Source organism: Gymnogyps californianus, chromosome 1, assembly GCF_018139145.2.
Source record: "Gymnogyps californianus isolate 813 chromosome 1, ASM1813914v2, whole genome shotgun sequence".
NCBI lineage: Eukaryota > Metazoa > Chordata > Aves > Accipitriformes > Cathartidae > Gymnogyps > Gymnogyps californianus.
This window is the reverse complement of record NC_059471.1, coordinates 29,133,888-29,147,774: the sequence shown is the minus strand read 5'-3', so window position 1 is coordinate 29,147,774 and position 13,887 is coordinate 29,133,888. Positions and strand designations below refer to the sequence as shown.

The 13,887-nt window shown below is 41.0% G+C and overlaps 1 protein-coding gene across 2 annotated transcripts; it reads right to left on the bottom strand.

Moving 5' to 3' along the window:
* Positions 1-1,550: 1,550 nt before the first annotated feature.
* On the bottom strand, positions 1,551-13,778 carry CKAP2 (cytoskeleton associated protein 2). 2 transcript variants are annotated; one of them, XM_050901000.1, is made up of 9 exons: positions 13,718-13,778; positions 11,518-11,605; positions 9,071-9,149; positions 6,442-7,262; positions 5,214-5,400; positions 4,470-4,637; positions 3,848-3,920; positions 2,722-3,112; positions 1,551-1,846 (listed from the first exon to the last, which is right to left on the bottom strand). In XM_050901000.1, exons 1-9 carry the CDS (start codon positions 13,776-13,778, stop codon positions 1,609-1,611), a joined length of 2,106 nt encoding a protein of 701 aa, XP_050756957.1. In that variant the 3' UTR covers positions 1,551-1,608. The 2 variants fall into 2 exon arrangements, with proteins under 2 accessions (XP_050756957.1, XP_050756965.1); XM_050901008.1 differs by having other exon boundaries at positions 9,071-9,146.
* Positions 13,779-13,887: the final 109 nt, after the last annotated feature.

Sequence of the window (13,887 nt, the reverse complement as noted above, 5' to 3'; positions counted from 1 at the left end):
CTTCTCTCTACGGGTCCACAGGTCCTGCCAGGAGCCTGCTCCAGCACGGGCTTCCCCCAGGGTCACAGCCTCCTTCGGGTACATCCACCTGCTCCGGCGTGGGGTCCTCCATGGGCTGCAGGTGGATATCTGCTCCACCATGCACCTCCATGGGCTGCAGGGGGACAGCCTGCCTCACCATGGTCTTCACCACAGGCTGCAGGGGAATCTCTGCTCCGGTGCCTGCAGCACCTCCTCCCCCTCCTTCTTCACTGACCTTGCTGTCTGCAGAGTTGTTTCTCTCACTCTTCTCTCCAGCTGCAATTGCTACCCCTATAACTTCTTTTCCCCCTTCTTAAATATGTTATACCAGAGGCACTACCACTGTCGCTGATGGGCTCGGCCTTGGCCAGCGGCAGGTCCGTCTTGGAGCCGGCTGGCATTGGCTCTATCGGACATAGGGGAAGCTTCTAGCAGCTTCTCACAGAAGGCACCCCTGTAGCCCCCCCGCTACCAAAATCTTGCCATGCAAACCCAATACATAGTACTACAAGTGGATGCTTGGACTTGCTCATCAGTGATCAGAAGGGTTCTCTGAAGAAAATGTAGTGCAATAGTACACTTAAAGTTTGATTTCTTATTAGATGCATCTTGTTAGAGGCAAAGAGCATGTCCCTTCTGCAAACAGAAGATTATAGCTAGCCATAAGGACCAAGGTCTGTTTAACACTGAAATCTGAATGCTCAGCTAAGGTTTAAGTTCATGTAAGTGCTGCATACTGAAGATATAGAGACACTCAGCTTCTGCTGAATGTGAAAAATTTCACCATCTTCTGCTCTGACAGTTCATGTCCGAAAACAGACTAAAATAATTTTCAGAATTCTTGTCTCAGGCCTATAGCCATGTTCTACAATTAGTTTCCAGCCTAAAGCCCATAAATAAAGAACAAATACATTGATTAATTGATTAGTTTAATAAGTCTACTGTATTACAGACTAATGCAAACCAACATTAGAACAGTCACACAGTAATTAGTGTATCAGACCTCATCTAAGGGAGATTACTTGACTGTGAATAATCCCGGTAACTAAAGGGATTAAACTCAGTTTGTTGAAATACCCCCTTAAAAATGGATACAACGGTTTAAACTTAGTGTACACCTTACTAGCTGGTTTCAGTTTTCAAAACTAAATGTTGCTGTAGTAGACATTGTCCTATTGAAATGCCTACATTATTTCTGTTTCTTAAACTAAAAGTTAGATTGTGCAATTCTAAAGAATTTATAGGAAATTGCAACAGGAAAACGGTAGATACTAGCAAGATACTACAATCCAACTGTTATATGAAGCGTTAAACCTAGTCCTTAATTCAATATTTAATGAATCCTATTTAACATGAAGACACTGATGTTTATAAGTACTAAAACAGACCAGTTTTACCACAATTTTGAAAAGGCAGAAACTTATAAATTCAAAAGTTTAGTGACTCAGGCAGTCAAATTTCATCTTAAGCCATCCATGCAAGTTTTAGATAGCTCCTCCCTCACAGCTGCTAAAAACAAACACCCCCCCCCAACTCTCCTTAAAAAGGATCTAATCTTTAACCCCCATGTAGCATTAATGCGACTTTTTACTCTTCTACTTCAGCACTTGTTTCTTTGAGCGCATTGCTCTGTTTGTGGATAAATGCAGTGGCTTTTGATTCCAATTCTCCCAGCTGTTCAAATGAAGAGATACATGGATCTTGATCTTTAACAGTATCCGACAGCTTGCACATCTTCTCCCGAATGCGTTGAGAATATCGCAAAGGGGTTACAATTTTCAGGTCTTTAGCACTGGAGTCTTTTGCCTCATGGTGCATCTTCACACTTAGGAAAAGAAAAAAAATAAAATCACTAAGCATAGGCATACCATCATACAAATTACCTTTGTAGCATCTAGCAGAAACAGCAAGTCATGATTCCTATTCAAATTTTTCCCATTCCCATAGCCAAAGGAAACAGGAAACAAGCCCTTTCCCATTCATACAGTGAAAGCCAGATGTACAACTCTTCTTGAGCAAAATATTTTGATCTGGAGAATCTCCTGAAAAGAGTTTCCAAAGGAAGATTTCCCCCTCATTCCATCAGGGGGAAACTGTTCTTCCTGCTATGAGGGGTAGCAGACAGCTGCCAGGAGTGCAGCTTCATCAGATGCCAAAGCTGAGCACAACTTTCCTAAGTCTGCTATCTTCTAAGAAACCTTGTGGTAAAAAATAATTTAAATGTTATCTGTTTTGTCCTGAGATTACTACCCAGATTTTTGCCTCAAGGTACAATTAAGATAATCTTTACAGGACAGTTACATCTTGTTGACTTCTGTGTTGTATGACATACAACCACATCTACATTTGAAAAGAGGAGGACTGGAGACACCTACTTTCTCTTTACCTAGCTCAGTGTAGAACTGCTACTGCCATGTGGGCTGTAGGAGGGGATCCTAGACCTGGAATTTGTGACTCTGCCACAAAGAGGTTTGATTACTCTGTAGTGAGGCATTCAAAAAGCAAAAGTTTGAGTAAATAGAGGAATTTATTTAAAGATACTTCCTTCTGAAGGAAGAGGAAGTAATCCTAAAAGCTCTCAAGAACTTAGTTTTTTAACTAGGTGTTCCCAAATGCAGTGCCTCCCTGTTTCAACAGGACACAAACATTGTGTTGCCCCTGACACTACAAGCTTTCCATAGTTACCTGAAGTCATCTTACCTTTCCAAGTATGGTGTGGTAGATGGACTGTATCTCATTAAACAAGATGTGTCATTCTCCTTCTCAGGAGAATTAACTGCTCGGGCTGTATCTTTTACCCCATCCTCATTCTGCTCTTCTGTTTCACATTTTCCTTTCTTTTTTGTACGTTCTTTAGTCTTGTGTTTTTTATTCTTTTTTGGCAAGATCTCTTCTCTCTGTTTCAAGTCTAAATCCATTTCTTCTTTTTTGATCACTTCACTGCTAGTCTCTGCCTTCTTGTCATCACTCTCTGCTTTTTGGTCGTCAGAGCTGACATTCTTGAAGGCCTCCTGAACCTGCTCTACAGATGAATTTGGTTCCTTGCTGACTTCCACTACCTCACTTAAATGAGATTCTGTCACAGTTCCCCCTAAAATTGAATATTGAAGAAAGTACAGCTGTGGTTAGTTACAGCTAAAGAGAAGTTAATGTTTTAGCGCGAAGTCTGAAATCTTAAAGCTTTACATGAGAATGAAAGTTAAGTATGTGTTGAGTCTGAGCCACAACAATTTAAGTTATAAATAATTTTAGTCATCTTCAAGAACCTGCAACCTGAAGACTCAGGCTAAGTACATCCTGAGAAGTCATTCTCTTCCTTCCCAAGCACAGCAGCTCTGAACAAGTATTTCAGTCAGTTTCTCGGATCAAATACTTGTCAGGTTATGTTATATTGAACAGGAATGTATATGGCTACTTTGCTTCCAAAATTGGAATATTTACCACCTTTAATTGACACTATGCCATAACTCAACCATACATCTGCTAGTGAAGGAGTTTATGTGTCAAAGAGGCAACCGATTTTTAGCTCACAAGAATGTTTTTATTTACTCTTTGACTATCAGGCTAAAATAGCTGGACAACATTGCTTTGATAGAGTTTAAGTAGAGAGTTTGAATATGAAAGCGTCTCCACTACTCATTTTAACATAGCCACAATTGAAAAGGATTGGTTTAGTCAAGGTTGTTTTCAAAGACAATTGAGTACAAAATGATCACAGAGAAGTTTCCGTGAAACAGTATTTAATATAGGCACAAATAGTTTAAACAGTTAGCTTATGTTGCCTGTCAAGCCAGACATTTAACTAGAATACAGTACTCAGACTTACCATCCTCAGACTTAAAAAGGCTTTCAGTATTTTTCATAGTATCTATTAGCATGTGTCGTAGTTCATCTTTAGGCTGGAAAAAAGTTGTATTGTTTTAGAAAAACAATTCCAAAATTAATCATCATTTCAGCTTATTTGGTATAACAGTTACAGGGAAAGTAGTACAGACCACATGATGTTCATGTTACAAACCCTTTATTTAATGCTGTTCAGACATAAGTCAGAACACAAGTGAATCCTGTATTTTCTGTATTTGGTGCACTAGGGCTGTATTTGATGCCCTGAAATGTTGCTGATATTAAAGCACAGGAATTAAGTCCATCAATAAATGTAAAATTAACTTGTGTTTTGGGTTTCTAGTGATACTAGAAGTCTCAGTCCTTAATTTCTTCTAGGTGGAACATCATACAGTATTTTGATAATCCTAAACCTTTCTTCTTGAAAGTAGTAAGTATCTACAATGGTTACAGAGCAAACCAAATCCAATTTTTTATGTTCAAGTAGGTCACATGGCTCTCCTTCTACTATAAAAGGATTTAAGATCAGAATTAGTTGTATTTTATATACCATACTTTCATGCCTTTATATTTGTTAATCTCAAACTTCAAGACAAGCTGCTCACCATTGCTCCTGCCAAAATGGCCTCCTCATAGACAGCAATAAGATTTTCAAGTGGGCCCATTTGTTCAAGACGCATACAGCAGATCCAATATTTCGCAAGCTTTTTAGCCCCAGGAATGCTCTGTGTCAGATCTTCCAACATGGCACGTACTTCATCGCCTTGACATCCCTAAAGTCAACACAAGAGCAGAGATTTAAATGCAGTGAACACTTTGAGGTGCTGTATTTTAGCTGGTTTTGAACTAGAAAGCAAGTACTTTTTCTTTCTTTGGAGAGTAACCCTGAAAGTTGAAGATGGCAAGTATTTCCTGGACTGAACTGTGAACTTGAGCAGAAGAAATTTCATCCACCTATTCTTCCAAATGAGAATTATTTATACAGTATTGCAATTAGAAGGGATAGTAGAATGCATAGACATCTTCAGAACTACTTAAACCATACTTTTTCAGAAGTCCAGGCAAGTTTCTGCAAATGCAAACTTGTTCTAGATTAATTACTTCATAGCTACTCTCATTACATTGTAGCTTTTCTACTTTATTATGTTACCATTATCACTTAATCTTATTGGGTAGTTCAGTAAGTTAGTGAAGCTTAAGTGAGAACTAGTTTCTTCAGGTGTCGGCAAAAAGCTACGATACTGCTTAACTTGGGGAGCTATTAGTCCCCACAGGTCCAGCATGCCTGTAGGACTTGCATGTTGTAGGGACCTATATTACTAGAACTTGGCAGGCAAGGGACTGAATACCTGTTCAGTTAACTGCAGACATTCTGTGAGAGTCTTGTTGACCTTTTCACTATGTAATACGTGCTCTAAAGAATCACCAGAAGAGAATTCTTGTTCTTCACTTTTATACTGGGGTCCCAGAAGCACAGATATAGGAGGTCTCCTCATCACTTTTCCTTTAGATGCCCTCCATTCATCCAGGCGAGCTCTGCGTTTAAGAATATTGTTAGCTGAAGTGACAGATTTTTACCATTTTTTACATTGACTGACACTAGCTAGGGTAAGTCATACAAAGACGTGCTTTCCAGATAGTCCTTGAGTCCTCTCCCTTTAATCCTAAAAGGGAGTAGAGCTGTCATTTAGACCTGCATGGAAATTTCAGAACCATGCATATCACTATCTGCTTTAGGTATCTATCAGGTCAGAACACTTTAATCTGTCCCTTTCCAGCAGAAACAAGAGACTTAGGCTACAGACCCTTTTTTTTCCTCAAGAGAAGGTAAAAAATGCTTCTAATTTATTCATTTGTGCCACCTCTCTTCCCTGATCCCACTTCAAACCAGAAACTCTCTCTAAAGACACAAAGCATGAAGGGCAGCCCAGAACGACCCTATCACACAGCTTTTAAAATCTGAAACTGATGTATAAGTGTAATTCAGTCTTCATATATATTTCATTTCAACTCCATCGCCCTAGACCACCGATTTTTACTAAGTGTGACTTTCTGCAAGGAGGTCTACCAAGAATATTAAATAACTTTTAGATTATGAATCTTCACCCCATTGTCTAAGCTGCATTCACCAAGCTGAAAAATGTCATTGACAAGTGCTCTCCTTCAGTCCATAAACATGCTCACTTCTCTATACACCCTGCATCAGTCATCTTTTTTTTTTTTTTTTTTTTAAAGCAGTGGCATGCACTGCATTTCACTTACAGGATTATCTATCACACTTAAGGCTGTCACAACACTTAGCCTAAAAACCAGAGAGCTCAAGCAATATACATTTTCTATTTATAACCGTGCAGGACAAGCTGTAAGCCTGAAGAGCTGCTGCAATTATTCTGAATCCTGATTTCTCAGTATTAAGTCTACAGTTTTAGTCTGCTGCCCTTGGGCATCAAGTTCAAACACTCAGTTCTCTTATTTTTCAGCGCATGTACAGCAAGAAATAGATCAAAATAGATATTCTTGGAAAGAAGGTCTAAATACTTCCTAAGATCAAGGTACAACAGTGAGTAATTCAGTTACCTTCTCTCTGCTGCTGACTCTTTTGGCAAAACAGATTTTCTGTTGCCATTAGTTTTAGAACTCTGTCCTGACTTTGTGCCAGGAACAACAGAAATTCGTTTTGCTGGAGCTTCTGGTCTTGCACCTTCACAAAAATCTGCACATTTCTTCACTCCTAGTACTCTGCGGTCAGAATTGTTAGAAGCAGCCTTCCGTGGCTGTGGTCCCCTTCCACCAATCATTTTTTGGACTGTTACTTTCTTTGGCACTACAGCAGATGTTGGTTGCTGTTTCCTCAGCCTGGACTGTGAGTTAATAGCAGTTTTGTCAGATGGTTTGCTCTGGAATAGGAGGACACCATTTGGTTTTACAGAATTAGAGTTGTTTGTGACTTGGATGGTCTTTAGAACTACACTACAGCTGCTCATGGACAAAGAACTTGCTGCTAGTTTGGTGGCAGAAGGAAGAAGCTTCTTGTCTGGCAAAGAACTCTTTTCCCCCTCACTTTTTGGTGCTTTTCGGAAGGAGTTTATCTTGGATTGGATAACTTTGCCGCGATATGTACCAAGCACTGGTTTCTTTGGTAGGCTGATACTTGAATTTTGTTTTTCTGCAATCAATTGCTTCTCTTTTATGCTTTTTATTTGCAAGAAGGACTTGCTAAGTGACACATGCTGAGATTTTGTTTCAGTAACTTCATCCTTGGAAGCATAATCTTCAGGATTATAGTTTGCCCCTGATACGGAATTTGTCAGTGTGATTGTGGAAGAATTTAAAGTAACATTTTCCAAGGTTCTGCTTGATTGGTCCCATGACAGTTTATTAGCATTCTCTTTATTTTCCTGAAATCAAAAGCATATCCATGGAGATGTTAGAATTACATTCATGCTGTATGTTACTTGTTTCCAAAGAGGCTTTCACTCATTTACAGGACTAAAGTGATTAACAGTAAATGCCACTTTAAAAGTACCTACAAAAGTAGTGTATATATACTGAGTAGAATATTTGTCAACTATTATTGCAGAATTCACATTAAAAAAAAAAAAATCAAATAAGGATTGTTTGCAATCCACCTCGGAAGTAAGAAGGCCTAACCTGAGGGCTACACTTCTTATAGAAGCAAAACTCTCAAAGCAACTGCTGGCTTTTAACTGCCAAAATCACCTTCTAAGAAGAGTCATAAAGTAGAAACTTGCTTTAGGCTGTATATAGTCAAAAGCAGTATCTCAGTTTGCATACCCCATCACTTAATGACAGCACCATTCCTCTGCTGTGGATAGCCTACTAACACAAGGTAGTGAGTAAAGCCTTTAATTAGGGCACTAGGATACGTTACCAGAAGAGGGAGAATTTTTCTTACTAATGAGCTGTAGGATGCTGTAGTTAAGAATAGACACATGAGTCTTATATGGCCTTACTAATCCCTGAAACTCTCAACCATATGTTCTCAGCATAACCCTAGCCCAGAGGCCATGAGAAATGGGACCTAGTCTTTTCCTCCAAAGAAGATGCTCCACAGCAACTAATTCAGCATTGTCCAAGCAGCAGCTTCTGGAAGAGTGAAAGATCCAAAGGCGGGGGGGGAGGGGGGGAAGGCGAATGACACATGGAAGTCTGCAGAAGCTGATACTCTTCTCCTTTAAGGAAGATGCCCTTGAACTTTAAGAAAACTACACCAGCATCTCATTTCCTGGTCTGTCATTCAGGCTTAGAAGTTAGATTTGACCAAGCCAGTAACTAGAGCTTGAGTACAAGGGCTGTTATTTCAGGAAGCTATGTAGTTTAACTCAACTTTAAAATCACATGAGACGTTAACACAGACCAAAATATCTCCCTTCAGGAAATTTCTAAAAAAACTCTGTTCTCATTTTTGGAATTTTTCCCCTCAACACTCAGTTTTGAAGTTTTAAGGTTTTTGCTTTCCTCCTCAAATAACCCCAGGCCTCTCAAAGGTTTCAGAACCCAAACTCAAAGCCGTCTAACATGAACACAGGTTTTGTCTAGTTTTTTCCTCACCTTTCCCTGAGAACAAGTCTGGAGAAGAATCTGTATTTTGCTATTTCTAAGCAGCACAGACACGTACATCTTAATTCTGGAAGAGTGACACAAAATGGTATAGGGAAAACATTCCCATGAACTCTGTTTAAGTATTAGCATCTACTTCTGATTAGATTTGCCAGCATCGCAACTGAAAAACCACACACATTCAACAGTTAGTTTTGTTAGTTGTTTGGGTTTTTTTCCAAGTAACAGAGTACAATAGAAGAATTCTCTACTCTGACAGAAGACCTTGCTCAGAATTTAAATAACTTCCCTGAAGACTGAAAATATATCCAAAAAGTTCTGAGAGTCTCAAGAAAGTTGTTAAAATTTAATAATTATTTCAGCAATAATGGTATCCTCTTTAATCCCCTCTCCAGTCAGGTACAAACTGAATATCAGTATGATCCATTACATACAGTAATGCGACAGCTATCCAAAAAGCATATATATAAGCAGTCACAGAATAAAGTTTTAACAAACTGCACCTCTGCACCTGCAAACTTCTCATGCTCTGGATGTCGTGTAACTTAAATACAGTTTAAGTGAGTGGAATGTTGTAGCCACAGAAACAGTGCCATCAGTATTTGATTATCAGTCAAAAACTTACCATTTCTGGCCTTGGAGATGTTGAGAGCTGTATTTTGTCTTGCAGTTTATTGCTAGTTGCTCTCCTAGTTCTGCTACTGCTTAAAAAAAAAAAAGACGACATCTTAAATCATCCTGCAACATAACAAAGGAATGTGTTTTTAGAGTAAGTTCACATGGTCCAGGTGGCAGTCTGCAGGCTGAATTCACACTGAAGCATTTCTGTTCAGCTTGTACTCTTCCTCCAGAAGAAAATAAATGGCTAAGCAACCACTGGTCAGGGCCCAGGCTGCAAAACATCCCTTCTTACACCATAAAGAGCTGGCTAATAGAGGGGAAGAAAAGAGAACAGACCCTATTTATTGCAGGTGCCATTCTCATGTTTAAGGATGAGCACCAACCTGTCTGGCCTGATGCATCTGCTACAGAAGCTCAAGTTTCTAAATGCTGCAGTTGAGGGGGAAGGGGGAACAGCACAAGGAGTTAAAGCTCAGCTATGGCAGTCGTCAGAGGCCAGGCCATTTGAGGCGAGTCTGAACAAGGATACACAGTTCCTACCACACTGACAGGTTCCAAAACCTGCAGTCAGGCACCAGAGCTGGCATCAAACTACCCAGTGAGTAACAAAACCACCAAGACCAGTATTATCTCCTAGCAACTATGAAAATGTATTGACAGCTCAGAAGAAAAACATCTGGGTTTAAAGTTACAAATCCAAATTCTTCCTCAAATGCTTCATGATGCATTATATGAAACATGCATCTATTGCATGTAACATCTACTATTGCATGTAACTGAAAATTAACATTCCAGTTAGCAACTGGTATCTGTGCATCAGGTGATATTCTGGAAGCCAGCTGAGTTGAAATAGAAGGTACATTAGTGAAAATGAAGATAAAGATAATTAGGGACTTTGAAATGCTGCAGAAAGCAGCCTGCATCATGCTATCACCTTCGTGTCACCTACGATAGAGAAAACATGTTAAGGGAATGGATCAGAAGTTATAGAATCATTTAGGTTGAAAAAGTCCCTTAATATCGAATCCAACTGTAAACCTAACTCTGCCAAGTTCACCACTAAACCATGTCCCTAAGTGCCACATCTACACGTCTTTTAAATACCTCCAGGGATGGTGACTCAACCACTTCCCTGGGCAGCCTGTTCCAATGCTTGATAACCCTTTCGGTGAAGACGTTTTTCCTAAATTCCATCTAAACCTCCCCTGGCGCAACTTGAGGCCATTTCCTCTCATCCTATCACTTGTTACTTGGGAAAGGAGACCGACACCCAACTCGCTACAACCTCCTTTCAGGTAGTCAGTGTGAAACAGTGTGATAGCTTCACAAAAGGGAAATATCTACAAAATAAAAGCATTAGTCATACCCACATACACAATAGCTCTAAACAATGAGTTAACTGAAGGCTATGAAAAACCCTGGAATTTAATAGCCAGAGAAGAAACTGAAAGCAAGGAAAAGTAAAGTAGATCAAATGCTAAATTAACAGTATTGCTACAATGGAAATAGTTGGCATTGATTTTCTAATGCAAGATAGCTTTCTACAACATGAAAACACTTGCTTTTTCCTGCTACACAGAGCAAGTCTTTGACAGATTATATTTATCCTTGTCATTTATGTGTATTATAAAATCAGTTAGATTTGTACTACCAAGTAGTTCTGTGCTATTGAACATGGGACCATGCCACCTCACGTATACAAAATGGCAAGCAAGACTTCCCATTTAGATGGGAACAAATTTCAGACTGAAATTTACCGTTTGCAAAAACATTGCTATACCATGAACTAACTTTAGAGCTGGAACCTTCTGTACTCCACACCACTGTCTTCTCTAGGGATTCTGTTGCTTATTAGAACGTCCTATACTAAATGTCCAGACTTTAGACAACAGCAGGAAGATTTAAATACAAGTCAATAAAAAGAAGCACTACTAATTGGCTATAGGTGCCCACATTCTGTTTACAGAACATTATGCCTACCTGCTGGCCATCACACAGGCTGGGTTTTATTACAGTATATTTGCTTTCAGCAGAAAATAGTGAATTAGTAACTACAAAAACACAACGAAGCTAGATCAAGTGGATTGTGAACACATGCAGCATAGCCTGAGTAGAAAGAGGGGAAAAAAGTTATTTGCAGAAGGAAGGTTATAGAGGCAAACAGCAAAGTGGCATCTGAAATAAGAGCTCTGCCATGAAGGTATCCTGTCCTGTCTCAGTCTCTAGAGGAGCAGATAACATACTTCATGAATTGCATCTATTATGCATTTGGTTAACAAAAACTTTTAGTATTTGCTGACAATAAAAGGACTTTAGGAAATCCATGTGGTCACTAGTCTTGTTGCGCGGTCTCACCTTTTGGTTGAGGTTCTCTGCAAGAACTGCTATTTGCCTCTTTCCCACCAACTACAGACCTTTCTAAAGGAATGTAAGCCATAGCAGAAATACTACCTGATCGATGCCTGGTTTTCTTGAATGGGCATGCCAGAAAAGGTCTTTTTTCTTGATAGATATTCTTCAACTTTTTGTCGTCTTTGTTCTAATGGGTTTAAAAAGAAAAAAAAGACTTACTACATTTTTAGCTAAAATAGTAATGCCAAACTTTGTCTCTTAGAAAAAAGGAAATGCAATTAGAAAAGCATCAAGACATTATGAAACAGACACTGTGGATTAAGAAAGTCTTTAGTTTAATATTCACATTTTATGATGTCTTACACATTCTCTCATTTCTTGAGAAAGGCTATATTCAAGGGGTGGTTGAATGTAATTTCACAGCTATACAAGATGGCTGTTTCACTGCATTAAGCTAAAAGAAACACAATTTTGTGATGGGAGGAAGTCAAGCTCCCTCTTTTACCTTCTGGATGCCTGTCCAGTATTTCACATACTTACTGTTGGTTCAGCAAGCGCACTTTTCACTTGTGACAGTGGGAAGGTAAGTATAGCACACATGAAAAACACCATGCACATGAACCCAACTGACCATCTGCAAAAATCATTGACTTCTCTTCCATTGCCATCTGGACATCTGCACAAATGTTGGACCAATGGGAGTGTTAATAACAGCACAAATGATCCTGAAAAGGTCTTAAGCCAGCTGTCACTTTTAATGCAGAAAGTTATTCCAGAACAGGATACTGTTTCCCATCTTTTCGCTGGTTGACTGCACACCAGAGACTTAGGTCCTTTATAGGACTACATTGCTGATCTTTTTCAGAGACCTTTCCTTATTCCTGTAGAGAGCTGGTGACCTTGGCTTGCTGCAAGCAGCTGGGATAAGATGGTCCTGCCACCCAAAGCAAGCTCAAGCATCCACACAGCCAGCCTAGACAGTTAAGACTCCCAAGTCTTACAAATGTTTCACATGCAGTGGGATGTGAGAGCAAGAAGTCAAAGTATTGTCTTTGACTCAGAACAACAATTCCCTTATGGCATTCAGGAACTCATGGCATTGCACCATCCTCCATCATAGGCTTATTCAGCAGTGGAAGTCTTCAATGAACTTGCATATAAAACCCAACTTCTGCCCCTCCTAGGCAGGCATAAGTCCCCTTCTGAATCTCTTTGCACGTGTTCTCTATCTTTCATATTTTGTCTTGCCCATTGTTCTTGATTCACACTTCAGAAATCTCTGCAAGGTCCATCAACATGTTCCCTCAACGCTGAGATATTTCTGTATTACTGAAGTTCAGACTGTAGAAATTGCTAAAACATTATTGCCTTTGAGGACCTGAATGTTAATCCTGAAAAGAATTAAGCACTTGATTGCACACTCTCCATGGTAAAAAGTTGTCATCCCACAGAATGGGGCCATTACCCTCAGAACCTCTCATGCACTGACACACCAAAGACTGAAACGCACAGCCAGCAGAGTGGATTGGGACTTAGGCTTGCTACAACACTGTGTTTCATTTTGGATATAGTGCTTTTTTAGTACAGCTGTCCAAGCCCACACGGAATGAAGTGGCAGTGTACATCACCTGCTTCTGAAGAGGTGTACACCAGCTAGTATACCAGAGGTGTACCTGCCAAGAGATGCTGCGCAGCAGCAAGCTCAGCGCGCATCCTAGAGCCTCCCAGGCACCTTCTGATTCAGAAACTCAGGTCTCACCGACTCCGAACAGCAAAGCCCTATCAAAACAATTCAGTTCGTTTAACTTGCAGAAGCCAAACCGGTCAGAAAGTAATAAACAGAAGAGTGCAGGTGTAGATCGGAGCACTTGCTTGTTTCGATAGGATGCTCTTAAGCTAAGACGTGCCATTTATCACAAAGAAAGTCTTTCACTCCAGAAGCCCTGCCAGAGGGGGACAGCACCGGCCCCAGCCCTGCGAGGGGAGGGTGAAGTCTCACAGACCCGCTCGCACTGCTCAGAAGCTCTAAGGCCGCGATAGCGGGCGCTGCTGCCAAGACCCGCCCGGTCTCCGACCCGGCCTGAGGCTCTTGCCCTCGTCCCCCGCTTCCCGGGGAGAGCGACCAGCTCCCCTCTCCCACCGGCTCCTCCCTTACCCGCCCCAGCCTTACCCGGAGCTACGCACGGCGGTAACGACGGACGGCCCCGGCAGCGACCGCCTCGGCTCCGCGCGGCCGGGAGCGGAGGCCGGTTCAGCCCCTCAGGGCTTTGTCTCCCGGTGACCCGCCCCGACGCCTTACCTCGGTACGCCGGCTCGGACCTGCGGCTGGCCGGGAGCTGTGGAGGGGAACACGCCGCCATGGCCGCCCGCGGTATAACGAGGGTTGCGAGGGCCGTTTGGATCACCCGCCGCACAGCACCTCCCTGATTGGGCCGGCCGCGGGACTTGAACTGGCCAATGGCGAGCGGG

What these genes read in the sequence shown, in the direction of transcription:
- CKAP2 (XM_050901000.1), bottom strand. Translation starts at nt 13,778, where the DNA reads ATGGCGGCGTGTTCCCCTCCACAGCTCCCGGCCAGCCGCAGGTCCGAG. An exon ending in GAGTCAGCAGCAGAGAGAAG is followed by an intron (nt 5,401 to 6,441) that starts GTAACTGAATTA and finishes TCTTAAACGCAG; the next exon opens with AGCTCGCCTGGATGAATGGA. An exon ending in GTCTGCAGTTAACTGAACAG is followed by an intron (nt 4,638 to 5,213) that starts GTATTCAGTCCC and finishes TGTTGACTTTAG; the next exon opens with GGATGTCAAGGCGATGAAGT.